This window comes from Lampetra planeri, chromosome 4 (genome assembly GCF_965212315.1).
Source record: "Lampetra planeri chromosome 4, kcLamPlan1.2.h2, whole genome shotgun sequence".
Taxonomy (NCBI): domain Eukaryota; kingdom Metazoa; phylum Chordata; class Hyperoartia; order Petromyzontiformes; family Petromyzontidae; genus Lampetra; species Lampetra planeri.
In genome coordinates, this window is record NC_136110.1 from 25,506,220 (window position 1) to 25,529,969 (window position 23,750).

At 44.9% G+C, this 23,750-nt stretch overlaps 1 protein-coding gene across 1 annotated transcript in view; it reads right to left on the minus strand.

Annotated features, from left to right (window-relative positions):
• Nucleotides 1-527: 527 nt before the first annotated feature.
• LOC144717859 (angiopoietin-4-like) overlaps nucleotides 528-23,750 on the minus strand; it is a 28,767-nt gene continuing 5,544 nt past the window's right edge. Inside the window, exons 2-9 of the mRNA XM_078593573.1 lie at nucleotides 23,108-23,263; nucleotides 21,649-21,770; nucleotides 19,656-19,888; nucleotides 16,014-16,117; nucleotides 13,780-13,881; nucleotides 11,838-12,004; nucleotides 6,103-6,233; nucleotides 528-1,579 (exon numbers count right to left, since the gene is read on the minus strand). Of these exons, the coding sequence (XP_078449699.1) occupies nucleotides 1,419-1,579; nucleotides 6,103-6,233; nucleotides 11,838-12,004; nucleotides 13,780-13,881; nucleotides 16,014-16,117; nucleotides 19,656-19,888; nucleotides 21,649-21,770; nucleotides 23,108-23,263 (1,176 nt within the window). The 3' untranslated portion in view covers nucleotides 528-1,418. The remainder of the gene's footprint in view (nucleotides 1,580-6,102; nucleotides 6,234-11,837; nucleotides 12,005-13,779; nucleotides 13,882-16,013; nucleotides 16,118-19,655; nucleotides 19,889-21,648; nucleotides 21,771-23,107; nucleotides 23,264-23,750) is intronic.

Here is a 23,750-nt window from a genome sequence, read left to right on the forward strand (position 1 = left end):
CGTGCTGTACACCCACACGGCTGTCTTTACTCTGTAGCTTCTCCACGGTGCTGACTCCAATGTCGGCCCGATCCACAACAGCAGCTCCGCTGCTGTTTCTCTCACACAGCCCCCCTTGGCTGTACTCTCTGCTGCTCTTCTCCCTCCGCAGCTCTCACAGCTTCTTGCTCTCTCTCTCTCTCTCTCCGCAGCTCCTCCTGGCAGCCACACCGCTGCCTCTAACACGCAGCCCCCTCTCTCTCTCTCTCCGCAGCTCCTCCTGGCAGCCACACCGCTGCTCCTCCTGACTGTCTCCTCCCCAGCTGCACACCACTCCGCAGCTTCCTCTTATCTTCGGGGTTGGCTCCCGATCGCCGTCGGCGCCCCCCCTCTCCACACTTGCCCGCGTGGCCTCACTCTTTTCCGCTCACACCCCGACTACCTTCCCCTTCCGGTTTACCCGCTTAAAGCCCCGAACCTTACCCCCACGTCACATGACTCCACCCCCCGTGACGTCACCTCCGGAAGGTCGCTTACGCCCGCATTACATATATAAAGCGTCACATTGCGACTTAAAATATACAAAGCGACAACAGCAATTTACCAAAATCGAGGAATGCACTTAAAATATATATATAGCATTTGTGGCAGGGTGATGTCTGGGTTTGTTTCCCGACTTGGGCACCTTTGGAGTGTCTGTTTAGTTTGTTGTCCTTCCCCCACACGTCTGATTATCACAGTTGGCGACGTAGGGTACGAAAGAAGTTCAACATAATACATACATGTTGTCCCTCTGTTCTGCATATGATTCCTATGGGTTCTCCATTTTTTTTCGCACATCTAAAAAAAAAATCCTACAATGTAACTGGCATTGGTCAAACGTAACAATGCTGAAAACTTAACTGCAAATGACTAAATTTGGATTACACATTGCAACACCAGAGTGGCAGCCAAGGAATTAAACGGACCTGTGAGGCCGTCCTCTGAAGAGATGGAGCGATAAAATCAGCTAGTGTGTAGGTGTTAGATAGATTTTTACATATATAATATATCGATATAAAACGGCCGTTTGGGGAGTTATTTATCCAGCAGTGGATTGACCATCGTTGATTAAGATGAATAAGCATGAGCCTGAGTATTTTGTTACCGTGAGCAACTTTGTTATAATTAGCTTTATTCATTTTGTAGTTTATGAATTTATCATTAAACGTAATCTAACCTTTATTACATTCAAATAAAAAAAGTGTTCTTAAATTGTTCTTAACGTAACCCAGGTCATCCTTGCAAAAGAGGAAATTGTGTTTCATGTGTATCAAAAGCTTTATTTTTCACCCTCCTGGGAAAATAAAGGGTGGACCATTATAACACACATCGTTATATACAACACACAATTAACCGATTATTTAACGAATGCAGTTGGCCATGTGGCCCACGTGGGATCAATAGTCTATGGGACGAATCATCATTGAGGTGCGCGAAAGGGAGTAGCTCCCCCCTCTCCAGTAGTGCCACTTGATCCCATTCAAACGCTGGCTTCTTCTCCCAGAGGTGTAGTGGAGCCCATTGAGGTTAGAAGGACCACACGCATCAAACCACCAACCTGGGGAGCCAGAAGATTAACGATTCTGTCAGCAGGAACACAGAGGAACACACAGGAACACACGGGAGATGTGCAAAGGACGGGAGAAAATGTCCCAATGTGAGTGATGGCAGTTTAGTTTGATGGTTCAATGGCACACCTTACAGATGTGAACTATTGCGTTGGCGACTTAGTATCTGAATAAAGCGATTTGGAACGAATTTATGAATCTGTTTATTAATTCGAAGGCCAGACAGCTCCAGCGGTCAAGCGAGCAGCTCGCAATCAGTAAGTTGAGTTAAGGTCCTGGTCGAGGATTGACTCAGCCTATCATCCCGCTGTGGTGAATAAAAACGATGACTATTTTGTTGGAGAGTCAACAGCTGTTGTCCTCTGGATAGACTGGCACCTGCCATAGGAACGTGTGGCATTCCCTAGAGTGGCTCAGGACTCATCTTCTTGGTTCTTTCGGTAAGTCACGTAGAAGGGAAGTAATTAAATAATGAAAATAAAACATAATAAAATAATTCTCACGACGTTTTGGCCACAACGCAAGCAGCCGTCTTCACCTGAGAAAGAACCAAGAAGATGAATCCCTGCAGTCACGAAAGCTTTAAATCGAAATTTGGCTCAGGACTGTAAACAGTGGATGTGCACCGCTTGCAATGATGATTTGAGCAGAACATGGCTTCTTCGGCTTATCGACTTTGCTTTATCAAACTTTTGCACGTAAAAAAATGCGTACGCGCTTGTAATTTTATTGTGACAAGGCACGTTCATTTTTGCCTCGGGACACTAACGGAACACATCAGAGGGGGCATCGATGAAGGAGATGGAGCGATTAAATCAGCTCATGTGTGAGTGCTAGTGGATCGTTACGTGGCACGATCGAGAGAGATGGTAGTCGCTTTGGGAGGCCTTCATCAGCCGTGGATTGATGATGATGACCGTATTTATACATTTAACTCACGACGCAGAATTTGACATTCTTCATTAATATAATCACCCAGGATAGTCCTTAACGCTCGTGACGTCACTCCACATCGATCAGCCCCCCTCATTAATATTCATGAGCAGGTGACGTCCTCCAAATGGACACCCCCCCCCCCATTATTATTACCTACTATAATGAGCCAAGAATGTCTGTGTGCATCGCTCGTGACGACACTCCACGTCGACCAGCCCCCCTCGTTAATAATCATAAAAGGTGACGTCTTCCAAATGGCCCCCCCCCCCCCCATTCATAATAATTAGCGGGTGACGTCACTCCACATGGGGGGGGCGAGGCGCCTCCTCCCCCCTCCTCGGCGTCAACTTACAACCCTCACTACAAAGGCAAAACCCTGACGTCACGCGATCTCCGCTATTGAGACATCGAAGTAAAAAGGACGTAATGATGAACAAGGGATTATAACCTTAAAATTAAATATGTCTGTGTCACTGCGCCCTTACAAATTTCACACGAATGGATGCAATGAATATCACGTCGTGGTCTGCCTTTCACTTGCAAGTTTCAGATTTACTGCAATACATCCGTCATTGGACGGGCAAAAGGCTAGTTGCAAATAATTCCCATTATTGTCTTCTTAATCTAATATTTTAATTACCATATGAAACATGTTGATAGCATTTTTCTAACTTGAAGCTGAAACAACCCACGCGTGTTCAGTAATTGCACATAATGGGGTTTGGAACAGTTTTCACTCATTAACCTCAAATGCCAAATACTTTGGGATAATTTTAAGCGGCATTATCTACTTATCGCCCGAACCATGGCGATGTAATTACGTCTGTAGCTAAATCTTCGTAATCACTTTCTCATGGGTGTTTTTCTTTTTTAAGGCCTTTGCATAACATTTACTTTCTTAATATACGCCCGTTTCCAAATGGTCATTCGTGGGGATAATTAAATAAAAGCAAAAAAAAAACCTTTCAAAATGTGTTTTGTATACATGTTATGATTATTATTAGTCACCGATCATCTACTATTACCAAATTCAATAGCAAATAGTAAAAGTGTAATGATTTGCCTCTCTTGTGATTCGTCGGATCGTTACAATTCAGGGCCACAAATCACTTCAAAAATCAATTATTATTTTTACTTTACATTGTAATGAATGCAGTGGCCTCGAGTTGCTCAGTCGGGGGTTATGTGTAACCATTACATACGACATTAGAATTGAAACACATGCAATGCGATGAGCTTCAGAATCAATGTGAATATATTGATGATTTAAAACAACTCACAATGATTTCTTACTCAAATGAGCATTGAGGCAATGCTTCATCTACAGTATACGGCCCTGAGCCAGTTGTGAAAATTTCACATTCTTATGATGGGGTAGAGTTCATTCTAGAGGACCAACCACTTTTAGTCAACCCCCAACCAGGATTTGAACTCTCAACCTTCGATTACGAGCCGCTCGCTCAATCACCAAGTCACGGGGTCTGGTAGCTCAGCAGTACTGGAGAATCAATGCACCATGAACATCTCTTGTAAAAAGCATGATATCCACATGTTGCATTGTTTTCCCATTACGCTGTATTTGCTGTCGTTTTTGTTCCCTTCCCAGGCTGGCTGAGTAGAGACAGAAAGAGATATTGTGTGTGTGTGGGGAATTGATAGTGTCGTGTATCCTGTAGATACATACACACATTATACGTGGCATCTGGCTGCCAGAAAGAATGATGACCAAATGTTATTGGAACCGAATACAAATAACCAGCCTCGGGACAAGGAACTCAAGTCAACCCATACTTTGACTTTTTGTTCGGCGATGAATATAAAAAACTGCAAAAATAAATCATGAGCTTGTATCCACGTAAATACGTAAATTCGCCCATTTTGAAATGCAGTAAAACCATTGGTTACACACACACACAAAAACCATTGGAATCTATTCGTCTGTGAGCATTTTCAATTTAAATTATAAACAGGGACCTCCTTTTTAAATCCTTTATATTAAGTTCACTTGCTTGCTTGCTTGCGCGCTTACGACCGTGCAAATCTTACGGTCGTTTTTTAACCCAATTCCCGTGATCCAATCGAGCTGACATTTTGCACACAGACTCGTTGTGCGTGACAATTTATTTTCGTGAAAAAAAAATTCAAAAATTTTACACTTTTTAGGCAAAAATAAATTATATTTAATTACCAATTGCTTAATGGTGGCAGGCAATCATCTGACCCATAGGTGGCAACCATCTCAAGCCAGAGGACGAGAGGACTCTAGCCGCCACGCATATAAAGGATTTATAGTGAAAAACTTAGTTTTTACGGGTTAATTTTTTGCCAATGCATTATTTGTCAGGCTTCACAATGCTGGTCAGCACGGGTTGGTAAACGTGGGCAGCCTCGCCCGTACGGGATGCTGCACAGGCGCAGCGTCAAAGCACCATCTGCCTTGAAGCAAAAGCTCAAGGCCTTCATAATATTCATAATAAAACCAATTAGCTCAAAGCCTGCCTCTCCAGGCTTGGTGCAAGAGTAACTTTGAGTCCTGGCTTTGCGCCTCAAGAGGTCCCGAACATTGCATCCCATTCGCAAAGTGTGCGTTATTATTATTATTTTTTTGCTGCACGGCCCTCTGCTGACGACGTATACCCAACAGCAGCCTACGACACCTGTTTTATGCGTGCTGGTCACTAATCAACAAACCATTCAGGTTTTTTACCCTGCTTAGCTTCTGGGAGCATGCCCCCGCCATCTAAAGCACTACGCTTGTATCACTGTACATTAAATTAAATTACGTAAAGCGTCTTGAGATAAGGCACTCTATAAACGTAACTAATGATGATATTTGGTCAAAAGTGGCAACCTTCATATGCACAATAAGATGCAGCGTTGGGGTCATGCCACATAAAACTGGTGATTTTTCAATCGTCTCACTTATACATGATTTGATGTTCATTTCTCAGCCACGTAGTCTCAATTTCATCATTCAAAACATGTATTGAGTATATTTACGTGCCGTGCGTTGCTCATACAAGCCGCTCGCCTAAGGTATTTGCGCAGTGTCCATCCTTCTCACAGGCGATTCACGAACCTGCACTCGTACGAGTGCACTGAGAGAGCCACAGGGCTCTCCCTGGTGCCCATGTCAGCTGTGTCCAACAACTTTAATGTGAACTCAGCTGATACGGGCACTCCACCTCGCTAACGGGAAAGGTGCAGATCTGCAATTGCATGATCGCGCCATTGCCTGCAGAAGGGCATCTACTAGGTGGAGGTCAGGACAGTTCGTCTAGAGGGTAATTTTGGCCTACTCTTCCGTGCTTGCCAGACGTCTTGGAAGAAGTGGCAATACCCACACTTTACTCAACCACACGTGACCTGCCAATAAACTAACTGCGGTGCACACATGTACGCCGCTGGGTGGACAAAGGAGGGGCGATTTAAGAAACGTGCCCCTATTGTTTCAGCGGCAACGCGAGGACATCGACTCGAACCGGCAAACCTCCGGGTAGCGAGTCCGGTGTGCGAACCACGACGCCACCGCAGCGGCGTCACGAATGGCCATGGAGTCTAACCCATTCGCTCGCACCTCCTGTGCTCATCTGCGCACATCTGCAGGGGCAGTTGTCGTTGTCCGCGTCCCTGGTGCTGAAGTCGATACCCCCCTCGACGAGGCTGCTGTGCTTGCCTGCCGTGCCCGAGTAGCCCTTGACAAGGAGCCTCAACAGGGAGAAATCGGGGGAGAATCACAGCACACCGTGAATTGGGAACGGCAAAGGCAAAGTGACTGGGAGATGTCCCAATGGATAATTTGCATGATTCGAGTATTTTTTCTATTGTGCACAGAGTGGCGGTGCTAGCCCGAAGCAGAAATGATTTTTTGGAAGTCCCCTCTTCATGAATTAAATCCCAGTGAGGTAGAAGAGATGTAGACGAGAGAGGTGGCGTGAGATGAAAGAAGATCGCTTCAGACAAGGTCGAGTTGAGAGAGCTCATCGTTTTAGAGATAGGCGAATTAAGAATGTTAATTATCTTCCGTTCATGAAGATTTCCATTTGAGGTGATATTTTATCGCACGTGTTTTTAAGGATGTTGGCGTCCCTTCAGCTGCGTGTGCCCCTGAATATGGTATCGGTTTGCTTATTCCGAGGGCCGCTGAGTGCACAGATGAAACACATTGAAGCCTAAGAAAAAATATCAGCGCTCTTGTTTTTTTTTTATCTGGTGACACAAAAAATGTCTGCTTATTAAGGCACACACACACCGCACACCGGGTGCCACATATTGATTGTTGCGATACGTTTTCTTTGCCAAAATGAATTGTACTAGCCTATTCTCCTGATCACGTGATGCTACGAAATATAAGACAGTATATCCCAAACGTGTCCCCCGGTGTCAATGAAGTTATTCTGATCAAATTCTCTCTCTCTCTCTCTCACATAAACCTAACAGATCATAAAACATTTGACGTAAAATATAGCGAAATAAAATACATCTAATAATAATAGTCCAGAGAATACAGTAATAGGGCAGAGGAAGAAGGCGCGCAAGAGTATGATGAAGGATAAGCACATTATAAGTTAAAATAAAAACAAGCTTCATGCTGAAACAACAGTAGAAAGAGCAATGTTTATTCTATGATATCGTGTACAATGAATGTTCGTGTAAATACAATTTAATGACGCACTATTTACTGTATCAAGGAGATAAAGCCACACTTTACTTGTCTTAAAACTGCAATAAACGCGGTCTTGGACCCACTCTTTGTCGGCTTGCAAAGTCCCGCCACAGGCTCATGATGTGGCATTCAAACGACAAAACCGGCATCACGTGGCGGAGGGGTAAAGTGTATTGCTTTGCAGATGAAAAGCGCGGTCAGAAACATCCGCGTTTGTTGCAGGGTCGCTTCAGCGTTAGCAAACGGGAATCAACTCCCACGATTGGAGCTTGATAGGGGGCACCGCTTAATAGGAGCCTGCACAAAAAAACCTACGGACTCAGTCTGAATGCGATTGCATAATTATGTTTCCCTTTTTGATTGGAAACAGACCACTCGGCTGAAGATTGTTGCTGCGGAGTATACAATTGCTCTATAGCGCTCGGATTTCACCACTCCGTCGTCGGCTACATGTCCGACTTTCCACTCCAATGCGCTGGAATCGGATAGCTTCTGAAACATCGGACATCGTGCAACGTGCGGCATAACCGGTAGACACATCGCAAGGGCTTAAGAACACAACCGTGAAAACCCACGCAAGCAGTATGCTGGCTCTGGTTTGTTTGACCTTCTATCGGCAGCACGAATTTGGCTGTCGCCTGATGATGCTGGTTGTAATTACTGGCGAAACGTCGCACTCGAATTGTAAATGTTGTGCGTTCACTCTCCAACACACCGGTGTGCTGTGCTAGGAACGAATTGCCACGTTTTGTTTTAGGCGACAAAGCTTACTAATTGACTGTATCGGGCGGTGGCGGGTTTTAACGACACGTTTATATATGTGCGCCGCCTAACCCAAAAACCTCTATTATTGACCTCGTAAAGCATTGGTCATCGCTATACATTCATAACACTCGAAATCATAGCTTGTTAACTGTGTAATATTAGATGGGAACTTCTTCTTGGTTCTTTCGGTAAAATCACGTAGAAGGGAAATAATAAAATAATAAAAATAAAACATCATAAAATAATACAATTCTCACGACGTTTCGGCCACAACGCAAGCAGCCGTCCTCAGGTGAAGAACAGGTCTGTCGGAAAGAAAGCGTCTGAATGACGCTGTCTTTCCGGTTGCTTGCGTTGTGGCCGAAACGTCGTGAGAATTGTATTTTATTATGTTTTATTTTTATTATTTTATTATTTCCCTTCTACGTGACTTTACCGAAAGAACCAAGAAGATGAATCCCTGCAGTCACGAAAGCTTTAAATCGAAATTTAGATGGGAACTGTTTCAAGGATCTGACAACAAATCAAAGCCAAAGGCTCACTGCTGCAACAGACGAAGCAGAGAAGTCGACGTTTCTTCACGAGCGCGATATTTGGGGCGCTGAGGTGGTGAGTGGTAGGCAGGGGCGCAGTGTTTCTCAGGTGCTCTGGACACCCAGGCGCTTCTCAAAGACCCTTTCCACACGAGGCTGCAATTGACATAGAGCCCACGTGTGGACACACCGAAGCAGTCACGTGGTGAGCTCACGTTCGTTCTTCGCTAAGCAGAAAAAAATGAACGGGCTTGGCTTGGTTCATGAATTTGCCCTTAAAGTTATTCGTCCTCGTAGTTCTGCGACTTGCAAAGATAGTGCAGCACAAAATGACCGGGTGTTTGTACGAGTGAAAAAAATGCGCTAACACTAACGCGAAAACAACTTGTTTACGCAAGCTTGATTGTAGAGCTGTGTTTCATTCTACTACTGTGCTGTGCTGTACAGCTATGCCCATGCTCTTTCAGGTGTGTACCCTGCGGTGTACGGCACGATGTCCGGCGTTTCGCTTCGCATGCCGGTGAACTTCTTTATCCAGCTCCAGAAGAAGCCACAGACACACACCAGGGAGCTGTATTCAATTCGGTATTTTTCGCAGATTGGAAATGCCGCAAATTAAATTAATTGTATTTACACCTTTTGACAACTGTATTTAGTCGAATTTTACATCCAGCAAATATGTATTTATACTGGAGGAATCCGATGAGCTAAAACGCTCTTTTTCACACATGTCCAGTAGTTCTCACAGATGTCCAGAATTTGTTTAATCCATAGGCCTACTTTCTACAAGTATTATTATCCAGTGGGTCTGATTGACCTGTGATTCTTCCCACGGTCTATGGATTGGCCTCTCACGATCTGTGATTTTGTGCAGAGGATGAGGAAGAATTTGCTCAGTTGTACATCTGTGGAAAATAGCTTCATAACTCCAGTCCAAACAGAGATTCTGATTCAGTGGTGTCCTTGGATAACATCAATGGATATCCCTGATATAGAAGGCGCACATACAATGCATCCTGAAACTTGATTTATCGACGAAGGAAAGTGACCTATAAAAAAACACAACGCTCACTCGCGCAATTTGCACTTGCAGAAGCACTCAGCAGCATCGGTAGGAGCTAATCTACCAGCTATGGCAATTGCCCCCCTTCACGCATTGCTGACAGACTGTGTGTGTCTGCCATGGACTGGCATATGGGCTCTTGGCAGCCCCGTACATTGTGAGGGTCCCGGTGCCCGTCAGGGTCAGTGGTCGTAAATGCTCCCAGATGTGCAAACATTTGTTTTGGCAGCTCTGAGTAAGGGCAGATATGCAATCCTCCTAGCAGTGCCCGTCTGCGCTAACCAGCAAACACAGAACTGCTCCCAAGACGTAAACACAAATGGGGATTCGCATATGCTCCGGATTTTAAGACGCACTTTTTTGTCCCCCTGTATTTTAATGGTAAAATGTTGGGGTGCGTTTGATTATAATCCGGTAATCTGCGTGTGCATGTTGTGTGTGCGTGTGTGTGTGGGGGGGGCGGTAGTGTAGCGGTTAGCGCTACGCTGCGCTACAAACCCGGCGACCCGAATTCGATTCCCACTCACGGCCAACACCCAGTGACGATTATTTGAACCGGTCCTGGGCCTCCCCTAGGTCGACTCGGCCTCAAATGAGTACCTGGTGCGATGTGTAAATATCGCCACTCGGAAGACAAAGGCGGCCGGGCGTGGTGTTGGCCCACCCGCCCCCTCGTGTGCCGTGCCGGCTTTCAAATGTGCTTGCTAACAGCACTTGCCCCAACAGTCTGTTCAGGCTATACGGGGAATCTTTGTCTTTCTTGTGTGCGTGTGTAACCAAGATCGGCCTCTGTGAAGGAGGCTCGTGACGTGCACTCCTGGGCAGTTGGAGACAGTCACCCTCCAACAACATCCGGAGGGCCAGACGAGCGATGCTCACAACAACGAGCGGAGCGCTGGGTGGATAAAATGCAGCGAGTTGGCAGAGTAGGGGTTACAGCTGGTGCATCTGCCAGTCATCTCAGTCAGCCAACCCATGGCACCTGGGTCTGTCCCGTGACCTCCTGTCAGCGAGCCATCGACACTTCACGTAGCCTCTAAGTGCACCTAGCCTGGCACAGGCGCCGTGGTGACGTCACCATGACTTAGTGGTGAACGGATAGGAAAAAAAAACATTGGGTTGAGTCTTACTTTCTGGAGCGCCTTATAATCTTGAGAAAACTGTATTTTAGTATTTTAGAATTGACCAATGACACCGTCATTCCAAAAGTGTTGCTGTGTTAGCTATCGTTTGTGGTGTGTTTGCTGTAAAATACTACTGTAGTTTAATTTTACTAATATGTTACAAAGGCGTAGAATATGAGCTGGCAGCATACGGAGATAGAAAAACATGAATCTAGGACACTCTTTAAATGAAATTGTCCTTTATCTTAAATTATAATCTCGTACAATCTCCAATATATCTCCCATATAATTTTATAGGCTTTTTTTTAATCATAAAACAGTCACTTATTGGTAGATCACACAAATTGTGAGACAACCAAACCCAATGTATTGCAAGGTGGCCAGGAGATGACATCACAGCAAATGCAGTAAATCCAAACTCTGATTGTTTTCTCCTTCTATGTGCCAGCTTTATATGGATACTCCAGTTTCCTCCCACACGAAGCTTTGCGCTTATTGATAGAATTTGCGAACATCATAATGCAAGACTCTCCAAAGAAATCGTCTTCAGATTCAGTGAGGCTTTCTTGAAAAACAAATGACATTGTTAATATTACGTGAAAAAGATAACATTTAATAAATTACAGCTCTTTATCATTTCACTGCTAGATAATGGCTGTACCATGAATTCTAGATTTGAAGTTTTCGTGACTGCAAGGATTCATACTCTTTGGTTTTTTCGGTAAAGTCGCGTAGGTAAAAAAAATAGATCACGACGTTTCGGAGGCAACACAAGCTTCCGTCTTCAGGTGGAACCGACACAGCAAAATTACTGTATCAAGTGAAGAGAACTCTAAGAGACACGAGAATATATAGAGGTTAAGGTGGGGGGGAGGAGCCAGGATGGGCCGTGGGGGGTGGGCTTGCGAGCTGCGAAAGCGATTTGGTCAGACTTCAACCACGTTGATGAGTGTGAGTTTGTAAAGGTGGTGGGGTCGAGCAATGGATTTGGCTGCACTGTCCTCTCCGGCTCACAACACCTCCTACACCTGTCTTTTGCACATGGTGTGGGTCGCCCATCCAAACGCTTATCCAGGCTCAAACCTACTTAGCTTCCAAGATCTGATGAGATCTCTTGGGTGCATTGTGGGCAATTTGGTCACGAGATTTGTGCATAGCCACCTGTAGTTCTGTCTCTCGCCGGCGAGCTGGAAGTCGCTGTAGTGAGCATATGCAGAATGTCCTTCCCAGTCCCACAGGATGATCCTCAGCTGGCTCCGTTTGTTGCTGCTTAGTTGGTGAATCAGCTCGTTACCCAGCCAGTGCTCGCCAGACGGCAGCCCAAAGCCCTTTGGGCCCGCGGTTAGCAACACAGAGCACAGAGCAGTTTGAAACAGCGGTTAGGAACGAGCGTCTAAAATTGGATCACTACTCATTGAGCGTAAATCAGAAGTGTGAAATGCATTCACGTGCAAAAATAAACTAAACCAGTCAAACAGATCGCGCATTGTGGGATAAAGAGTGGGTACTCCTACGTCTTCCAAGAAGTCTTGCCAGCATGGAAGAGTAGGCCAAATACCATAGAGATGGGCCCTCTCATGAAAGCCGAGCAGTCTTGTGAGAAAGCCGTTAAACAAATACTCCCAATAGAGTGTGCACTTGTTATAATATTTAAAGACTGTATTACACGGTTGATTTGCTGTTATGTCATTATCATCATCTGTATTTTAGAAACGTTAACCTGGAATTAAGAAACAGGAATTCACCCAGGCAGTAATCGGTATTTGTGGGGCACACTACACAGCGACAAAGTTACAGAATACTGATAAAGAAAATATCATTACAGTAATGATTTGAAAAAAATTACATTTCTCTTATCCAGTTCCAGAGAGCCTCAATTTGTGAAGAAGCTTTGAGCACGTGGAGCAAAATATCAGACATCATGCCGAACAACACGGAGTACACCGTGAAAACACTCAGGCGAGCTGTATAAAGCAATTCTGAACACCGAAGCAGCAGTAGTAAATATGAAGGAGGCGCATTGCCTGAAATGTCACCCATTGTATATAATATATATTTGTTCCTGAAGGCGGTGCTTTTGATGAACGTGTTGAGTGTGTATGCAGACAGTCGAACCCTTTACTCATCTGCCTTACTGCCACTACTTATTGCTATGATTTCAGCCATTTTTTTGTCGTTGTGTAGAGGTGGCGATATGTATTGTAACACAAACTAAATCTAAAAAATATATATATATATACTTTTACAGCAGCTGTGAATTGGGGCCCGTGGATAAAACATTAATACATTATGTATTCAGTCGTATGACAGTGGTGGATAATTATGATGGTGGAAATAGTCTTGTTAACAGTGTGCGCATCTATATTACTGCCAACTGCTGTGGTGAAAATATATATTCGGGGTATGATCGAGAGGATAGTTAGGATGAGTATCATGCACAGTGCAACTTCATCACTAATACACTATGCATCATACTGCTCCTAATCCACCTACTGCTCCTAACCCTGAGAGACGGGGTGAGGAGCAATGTGATGCATAGTACAGCTTCATCACTGCTGCACGAACGTAATCACGGATCACAATCGATCTTATGGCCAACATTCTTAACGCCACCCTTTGGGTCCATCCATTCCATAGCCTCTCCTTGTCAAAATAAATCCCAAAAAGCCACCACATACATCGCCACTGACCCAAGCGCTTGTAAAGGTCAAAGCCAAAGAAACCAAAAATTACAGTTGCAGGAATCGCTCCAACGTAATTAAAATAGACCTCTGTCATCCTGGTACAGCACATATAAATGGTTGGGCACAAAATCATTTTTATTCAATGTCAGTTAAGCTCATTTGATTTATTGAGAAGGAGCTGTATTAGCCACAGTAATTATCGCTTTAAATATAATTGATGGTTCAAAAAAGGGGCCATCTGAGGTCACATTTCTCCGTCATAATTGCTGGGAAGAAGAAAAAACATAATCACTAAACTGAAACAAATGAGCCCTTTTAGAACAAAACTCAAGGCAGGCGTTTGATTACAATTTTTGAAGAGTTTTGTGACCGGTTGCGAATTGCGTAGGCATCTTCTCTTGTAAACGATATCCTCTCACCAATTTGTACTCTTGCCACGAGCGGTGGAAGTCTACCGACCCATCTTGCCGGCGCTGAATCACAGTCCACCCCCCGCCACTCGTGTCCATGTCGCAGTACACCTGAGAGACACGTGGTAAGGTAAGGGAGATGCTCACAAGTAACAACAGCCCGACGACAGAACAACAATCGTCGAATTAGCCGGCCAATAATAATGATGAGGTCGTTAATCCACGAAAGCCTTCGTTGACGTTTTTTTCAGAGGACCCTTGGCCACTTGAGTTTTGGCCACAAATACGTTTTTGACACGTTGAAGAAAACTGGAGTGCCAGAAGATAGACCCATTAATACGAGATAGATTCAAGAATCCATTGCTCCACTTCTGTCGCCTAGCAGTCCAAGCGTATAATGCCTGTTCATTCCAAACAGTTTCCCAGTCAAGTACTAACCAGGCTGAAGCATGATTAGGTTCCAAGATCAGGTTGATTTGGCCCTAGGCATCTTGAGGAATCTCTTCAGGGTGAGAACATGGATTGCAACAGCATAGCAATAAATAACTACGATTTTGCCTTGGTAAACATTAAATTGGAACCATTAGCTATAATTCGACTCACTGATATCATCAAAGCAAATGCTTATGCAGCTCACATCATAATTGCGTTTACATGAATCCAAATCATAATGCATCGAATGCACAAACGTATGATTTAATTATAAGCAGGACAATCACACTGGATGATAATCAAGTAATGAGATCAGGAGGAGCATCATTGTTTGCCCTGATATAGAACGCGTTGGTTGCATTTAAAGATAAAATGCAATCATTTCAGCCGTGTGGTCCCTGTGTGGTGTGGCGTGGTCAACCATAATCCTTGCAGCTTTCGCGTATAAATTGCGCGTATTTATATGTATTTATGCAGGTGAAATCTGCACTGAAATTTGTTTTGCGCACGTTCGTTTGCTTACAATAGAACCACGTTGCCACCACATAACGAGGGAATTTGGCTCCCGTCGGATTCGTTCTGAAACTATTGTTAGACGGTCCCTGCATTGTACAGTGGCCAGCTTTTGTGCGTTGGGAAGCTTTGTGCAATCCACATCGGCGAAAAGCAAACACCGGGTGAACACTCCCGCCGAGAGTGCGCTGCTAAGTAACTCTCCACTGGTCATTGCTTTAGCAGCAGTTTCTGGTAAGAGGGATGAAAGTAATATATACACAGGGTTGATATGAAGCTTTCGTGACTGCAGGAATCCATACTCTTTGGTTATTTCGGTAAAGTCACGTAGGTAGAAAAATAAAATACAAAATAATAAATCACGACGTTTCGATCGCAACACCTGCGGTCGTCCTCAGGCAGTTGCACTGCTGGATTATTTTTGTTCCGCCTGAGGACGACCGCTTGTGTTGCGATCGAAACGTCGTGATTTATTATTTTTCATTTTATTTTATTTTTCTACCTACGTGACGTTACCGAAAGAAATTACTGTATCAAGTGAAGAGAGCTCTAAGAGACACGAGAATATATAGAGGTTAAGGTGGGGGGGGAGGAGCCATGATGGGCCGTGGGGGGTGGGCTTGCGAGCTGCGAAAGCGATTTGGCCAGACTTCAACCACGTTGATGAGTGTGAGTTGGTAAAGGTGGTGGGGTCGAGCAATGGATTTCAAAAAAATGTTAACGCTTCTGAGAATTTGCAACAACACCACAAGAAATTTGCCTCCGGGCTTTGGAGACCACCTGGAGAAGATTCCAGGCACGTGTTGACAATGATGGCGAACAAATGGAGACTGACTTTTTGAAGCTATTAACATGACATTTGTTATCATGTCACGGTGTATTGTCCGTCCTTTTTCCATCAAAAACGATAGTCCCTCATAAGTGTAAAACAAAAATTGAAGCACCCTGTATAGGAGTCAAAGAGGAAATCATGCTCCACCAGTCCAATTAAAGAACTGTTCCATTCGTTAACGTGGATGCGGTTACGATGAATCCCTTCGTGTGGAAATGGGCCGTGCTAATTACCTGAGTGTGCAATTGCCCCCCCGTGACAGAGATGTCTTTTAGCAACGGGTTAGGAACACGTCATTTCCTGTTCCAGATTTTTTTTATTTTAATATTATTATTCAAGACATTCTTTTTTTTTGGTCTTCTCACAAACCTTCACAGGTTAGGAACACGTCATTTCCTGTTCCAGATTTTTATTTTATTTTAATATTATTATTCAAGACATTCTTTTTTTTGGTCTTCTCACAAACCTTCACAGGACGGCTGGCGTTGGCCACCCGGATGGTGTACACTCCGCTGACCGTGCCTCCCGAGCGAAGAATCTCTCCGCAATCACCGGCCCGGAGCTCGTTGCCTGCCGAAGTACGGTGACCTCGTTAGACGGACACGAGATGACAGGCACCGACAACGCAACACGTGATCTGCGAAACAGCCGAATAAGAAATGGCATGCTGGCACGTAATAGCGCCAAACACAGATTACACGTTAGTCTTCATGTAGCTGCTTTCAATAGCAGTTAGATTGATTGATTTATTAAATGTTGTTATAAGACTTTTAAAAAACTGTTCAAGTAATTTCCTGAGCATTGAGTCGGTGCTCATCTGCTCTTTGCAGCCCTGAGCAGGAGCAATCGCGTTAACCGCGTTACCTGGAGGCGAACGGCTCAGCAGGGATGGCAAGAACGACATCCTACGGCCCCCTGGCATTTCCAAGCAACCTTGGTCGACGAGTATTTTAATTGGCATGCGGCGCAAGAAATCGGTCGGTGCCCAATAGGCATTGGACGGCCAGTGAACGTGAGATCAAAACTGGTCCCTTCGCGGTAATATTCCCGATAGCAATGCGCACATCAACTCGCCCCAAAATACCCATGCTACCCCCATCAGCAGCAACGCACGCATCATTAGCCGGTCGGATCTGTGACGTAGGAATGGAAAGGAGATGAAAAATAACATCGAAAATGATGGTGGCCGACGCGCCAGTATCCACCAGAATACGAACATCGACGCCATCGATCACGTCCCTGCGGTGGTGGGCGAGTCTATCCGTAGAACAACCCCTATTGACTTCCCCACGAAAAGGGTTCCCATTTTATTGACCCCAGTGGGATGATGGGCTACGGTAACTCCCAACCAGAATTTGAACTCGCAACCTTCCAATTGCGAGTTGCACGCTTTACCGTCACCATCTGGCTGATTAGCTCTCTGCTGATGTATACAAATTAACGATGGGGTGTTTTTTTCATAGTGACACATTAAATAAAAGTCTTTTTCAAATAAGATTTTACTAAAAGATGAGTTAAATCTTTAACGTGCTGCATATAATTTCACACGTGCTAAATCATACGTTTTACTTTAACATTCCCAGCTTATATGAATACAAAATTTGATTATTATCGTACACATGTGTTTCACTGAAAATCTGTGAAAGAAAATACATTGACTGAACAAGGCACTATAAACAACATTTAACATGTATCGGACACTTTCAAATGTAACAAACTCAAAATAACTTAGAGGCCTATTTTATTTTGCTCATGGGAACCCTACGATTCACTTGCGTGGGAATTTTGTTCATTTATAAACTGCTTTCTTTTGGAATTATGATTATTTAACATGCAGCAAATACATTTTGTTTAATGTCAGCAAAATCCAAGGCGCACAAGCACTCGAATTCATTCTCATGCCATCTGCTTAGCCATTTATTTTAGGCTTTTGAAATCCTTCCAATAACGCATAAGACATGGAGAGCATTTTAGCATGGTCATTAACGGGAGTTGTTTTGTTTTAATACAGAACAGATGCACCAGTCCCACCTGACGTGTGAGTTGCTGGCTGTACCTTTTCACTGCAAAGGGCAAAAGAAACCGGCAAAAGGTGTAACCCAATTATCCCTTCGCCTGTCCAATCACTTTACAACCCAGCTGTACAGAAAGGCAGCTGTACAAAAAAACATTGCCTAATTGTGCTCCTTCCCCTTTCTGGAAGCTTACGCAGAAGCATATTCATTTATTTGTGTTCTCCGAGCATGCTGCCAATATCAGGTTAGGTTATAGCACTGCATTTGTGAATTAAAAGTCATTATAACTGATTTGTGTAAAACGTTCACATTTTACAGAAGGTTAGGGAACTGCCAAATATGAATAATTGATAGATTTCCTGAGAGCATCTAAACTTGCTGATGTTGCTATTTTTCCATGCACGTACACATGTCTTAATTGTCAGAAATACTGTGTAATTATTTTAGAGTAGACAATTGCTTCATAACTGACATATTTGGACGTGTATTAATTACTAATGTAACTAGATTATCTGCCTTACACGCCAATAACTTTAAAATGCATTTGTTTTTTATTGTAAAATTATTGCTTTCTAGAAATGGCACAGACGTTTATCACGTAGGCTTTCGCGATCAATATTATCCATAATAAAAAAAAATTGGATTATATCACGTAAATATAAATGTGTTGTTAACTCGCCACCACCCGACACACCCAATTAGTAAGGGTTTTTCACGTAAACAAAACGTTCCAATTAGTTACTACTTGAGGAAAATCGCCTGATGAAGCTGGTTGTAATCACCAGCAAAACGTCGTGCTCAAATTGTAAATGTTGTGGGGTTACTCTCCTACACACCGGTGTGCTGAAGTTGTAACCAATTGGCATGTTTTGTTTACGTTCCAAACTTTACTAATTGGCTGTGTCGGGTTAATAACACATTTATGTTTACGACATCGAGACCAAAACAACCTCCATTATAAACGCACAAAACTGAGCGTGGCATTTAACCCAAGGAGGGCTCCCTCTATAAAGAGGCCACGTCAGGCGACTGGGCCGGTGAGACATTAAACAGCCCGACATCTACAAACAAGGCACCCTAAAGAAATTCACTGTTCTAGGTCACCTGAAACTCCCCTTGCTGGTGGGGTGACAGGCTGGGCCAAGAGTCATCGTAAATTCCAATCTATAATAAGCAAGTGTGAGTGTGTGTGTGTGTTGCAACACACACACTCACATCTGTTTACATATGTATTTTGCTGCATTCGTCGTATAGATAGCTTATATAACACATCTTCAGTGACAATACACTAAGCCATTGAATACAAATACTGTGAATACGGCGAGTTGGTCAGTGGGATAATTTTTTGTAGTCAATAAAAAATGTTCTTACTTATATTTTTTTATTTTCGATGTGAAAAAAACGTCCAATGTTCGTATGTGAGTTAAGCCGACGATGTGCTCTGAAAGCAAAATGTGACGCCCGTGGCTCTACTGTGAGCAACAACATCATGCACATTGCAAGGACCACACTCTGTTCCCTTGCAAGACGATCTTCAAGTTGCCAGTATAGTCACGTAAATAACGATTCGCGCGAAAACAAGGGAAGAACATGGCACGGGAAGAACCCAGCAAAACGCGAGAAGAAACGGGAACACGGGCCTATGGCCTTGCTCACCAGGACAGCAGACAGTGCACACATTGCTGTTGTGTTTTCAATATCAAATACGCTCGTCCGTTACAATTGCATTGGTTGTCGCTGTTGTGCTGCAGAACTCCCCGTTGTATCTGTGGGTTTTACCGGCTGCTGTTTGGCACGATGTCTGACATTTCACTTTCACGCGCCGGCGTGCGCTTCTACTTCTTCTTCTTCAGGAAGAAGCTCCCAGCACTTTGAGCGCAATGTCAGACAACCTTACCCAAACAACACACGTGGGCACAAGCCGAAAGCCCTTCGGAGAGCCAAAAACGGCGCCTTCTGGACGACGCAATAAAACCCAGGAGGAGCATTGCAGGAGAGTAATGCGCTCGCACGGCCACGCACGGGCACAGCCCACGATCAAAGGCTCAAGCTCGCTGCGCGCTCCTTGTGCGAGTGAATGTAAACGGGAGGACCTCCGCTCTCGACGAGGAGCGCCTGTGCCACGCTGACGCCACGCTCCAGCTGCGCGTGCTGCCGCAGCAGTCGTCCGTGGCCGGCGCCCGCCTCATCCAGCCGGCGCGCCAGCTCCGCCAGGCGGGCCCCCTGCCCCGAGAGGAGCCCCTGCAGGCGACGCCGCTCCTGGTGCGCGCCGGCCAGCCGGCCCTCCCGCCTCCGCTCCAGGGTCGCCGCTGCCGCGTCCAGCTCGCTGCGGAGGAAGCAAGGATTCATATTCTTGGGGTTTTTTTCGGTAAAGTCAAGTTGGTAAAAATTTTAATTAATAAAAGTAAAATTAAATTAAATAAAAATCACGACGTTTCGGAGGCAACACAAGCTTCCGTCTTCAGGTGGAACCGCCACAGCACGCTTTTACTTGATGCAGCAAGCGTGCTGTGGCGGTTCCACCTGAAGACGGAAGCTTGTGTTGCCTCCGAAACGTGATTTTTATTTTATTTTAATTTTATTTTACTTTTATTAATTTTCATTTTTACCTACGTGACTTTACCGAAAAAACCTAAGAACAGGAATCCTTGCAGTCACGAAAGCTTCAAATCTAGAAGGAAGCAAGGAGCAAAGTCTCTCGCCGCAAGCCACCAACTCGAAGGTCTTCAACCGTGGCCTCTGCGTCAGAGTCAGCGGTAGTTCTCAACCGGGGGGTGGCGGGGGGGTGTGTGACATTACATCATGCATGAGAGTCGTTGGTGAATAATTGTGCATGAATATGCCAATAGAAAATAACTACAATGGATACAATATTTACGATCGTTTCTCGTACATTCACTTCTCAGAACCATATTAGGTCAGTCTACTCGTTTGAAACAGAATTCAACAAGGGGTACAGTAGCCACACAAGGTTGAGAACCACTGTCATAATGTACACGTACATTTATGCATGTTGAACTTCTTTCGCACCATACATAGCCACCCGTGCTAATAGCTAGGAGGTGCGGGGGAAGGACCACAAACTAAAAACAAAAAGCAATTCGAAAGAAATTAGTTTCCAGTCTAGATTTGAAAGTGCATAGCGCCAGTGCCTTCCTAGTATCAGAAAGGCCATTGTCAATCCACTGCTGGATGAGGGTCCTCTGCATAGCCTCTCAGACCATGAGAGATGTTTGGCCACCGACGACTTCACCATACTGATCGCCGTGGGTCGTGAAGAAGGACGACACGTCACTTGCGACTGATGTTATCCGTGGCCGAGAATCGAACTTGGGTTCCAGATTCGCAGCGGAGTGCGCTGACCAATAGCCCAGCTGTCAGCCCTATCAAAAAATGTCAAATGGCTGTTCACGTCCTTTGCGAAATACACGCTTACAAGGTTGAACAATTTGTTACCGCAAATACTGTTGGCGAGTACCTTTAATGAGCAGCGTGCTGCAGTGTTGGGCTAATTAGGACAGCACTGTGTCTGTCCAGCCCAGCGAAGCACCATTCGCAAGCACACATTGGGGCTGAGTTTCCCGAGTGGGATCCAGCCCAAGTTCAGGTATTATATGAATACATTTCAGGTATATTTCTGCTCGGTATCACTGGGAATCATATTCAACCTGATGGCATAATACACGGAGACGTGTTCATAAATACCTCACTGAAATAATAAATTGGGAGAAATTACGGAGAAAAGAGCGTTTTATCTCCAACCAACCAATGCACCCACGAAATCTGTAAGAAAAACGTTTCCTCTGCAAGATATGGAGCCGTGAATTTCACATAATAAGTCACCTGTTGATAGGAAAGTAAGTGGGCTATTTAAAAACCAGCGAGATATTTATATATGGATCACCCTGTAGGTAGTGTGAAAACCATCACACCACCACGCCCCTTGAAAAATTTACCGTCATCGAATTTCAATCTCTGTCATACACATTCATATAAACAAATACATAAATACGTACAAACGCATTCACATACTCTGTCCAATCCGTTCCGTGTTGTGCATTATTCACGGTTATTTGTGTATTTTACCTATTCCTGCGCTGTAATCTGTCGAGCTCGTGTGCTTGCTGGCCGAGCGCTCTTTCCACTTGCTGAGTGACAAGCGAGTTTTCAAAGAGCCGCTCCTGCAGCCTTGAAGCGTGACTCGAGACCTGCGACGCATGACACAACGGGCCAGCGACTAAAGCCCTAGCCAACGGGGTGACCAAAAGCGTAATTTGTGAGCTATCTACCACACCTCCGACGTGCACGGTTGGCTACGTACGGTGTGAAAGAAGTTCAGCATACATACATCATACATACATCAGTGTCGATTACTGTCAGAACCTATGCTAGGCAATGAACGGTTGGACCAGTGGACAGAAGCAGATGCATTGTTTATTGACCCATGTTTACGATACAGGGAAGTGGAATGGTGTCTGTGTTGACCCCATGACCTCTTTAACCACACACATACCCCAACTTAAGGGAGCCCAGCAATCCATCACGAGTTATCTACAATCTAAACCACTAGCGGTCGCCTTTGATTATTAAGCAGCACATTCTCAATAACTTGTTTTTATTTCACTCACGGCATGCGTTGGGGCACATTCGCAGAATTCTGATTCTCGATTGATACCCAGTAAAAGGAGTTTCAGTAAACAGAACATTATAATTGTTTTTTTTAAACAAAATTCTTTAACACCCCTTTATTTAATGCATGCCCCGGTCTAAAGATCAGCACACTGGATTTACAATCCAGAGGTCACCGGTACTGCAATCCAGAGGTCACTGGCTCGATCTCCTGACGTGGCAGTTGAAACTCGAGGGAGATTTCTTAAATTCCACTCCCCACCTTTAATCATCTCCCAGAAGTACAAATGACTAGTTAAGTGGTCTCTTCCGAGACGTCTGACCCAGCGCAGAAGACGAGGCCAAAATACCCTGTGCGTAGCTATCTAGAGAGCTCCCCATAGTGGGAGCCCTTCTGCCAGCAGTGGCGTGAGCCAGGCAATTGCATGGCGTCCCCTTTACCTCTTCATTAAATCCACTGTCGAATGAAAGTATTCTCACACCACATCTCTCATGCTGGCCCTGTGACTACACATCACTATGCTGGTCAGTGCGGGACAGTGGCGTAGTAGCTACATTATCAACTCAGGGGGTGCGACAATCGTCCAGGTGGAGCCCCACTATTTGATTTGTCTCGTACGGTCGATTCTGGGCTATACAGGGTGCGTCAAAAAAAAGTTTAACACTTAGATGGGACTATCCGAAAGAAAAACAATACTGAGAAGTGTTAAAAATAAATTGAAGCACTCTGTACATCACATAATTATGAACGTTTTGTTATTTTACACTGCTAGTGAAAACACATCTCATGGTGGTTGTCAAGAGGGCCGCAACTCGTAACTTTGGCCACCAGTGACGCCAAGGCACCCCCTGCCCCACACTAGCTACACTCCAGGTGCGGGCTGACAACCCCAATAATTCCTCCGCATCCCTTCACCTGGTGCTGTAACGCCGCCACCTTGGCGGCTTGCTGCACGTTCTGACCGAGGAGCCGGCTGCCAAGCTCCACGATGGCCGTGGTGCAGTTCTGCACGGCGCGTTGCTGAACCTGCAACACCTCCTCCCTGGCGCGGCCGGCCGTGCGGCTCTCGAGCTGGAAACATTGCGCCGTCGCAGAGTCACGTACAGGACACGAGAGCATGCTTGGCGGCTCTGGTGGCTCATTGGCTTCCTCCGGCAGGGCGAACAACTCTGAGGTCATACGTTATAGGCTTGAGATAAACAAGCAAAACACGTGAGAGATTGTCACATGCAACCAAGTTGTGATGGGTTCAAGCTTCGTGTTGCACGTAGCACATTACACGTGTTTTTGCAATGGTGATTTCATACATCGACACGCACACACACGCATATGCCAATTACTTGTTAAGTAAATAGATCACGGGTCTGTGTTCTCGCCTCTTATAGTTTGGGAACCAGTGTGGGAATTCAGTGATGGATTCCATTCTGAATCAGAACTTGGCACTGCGACCATTCAGATTCATTGGGGCAATTAAACTTTCCACCACCAGAGTAACTTGCATTGTCTGTTCCGGGCCGTTCTCGGAGCTGCAAATGGATTGTCGAGGTGTAATAATGAA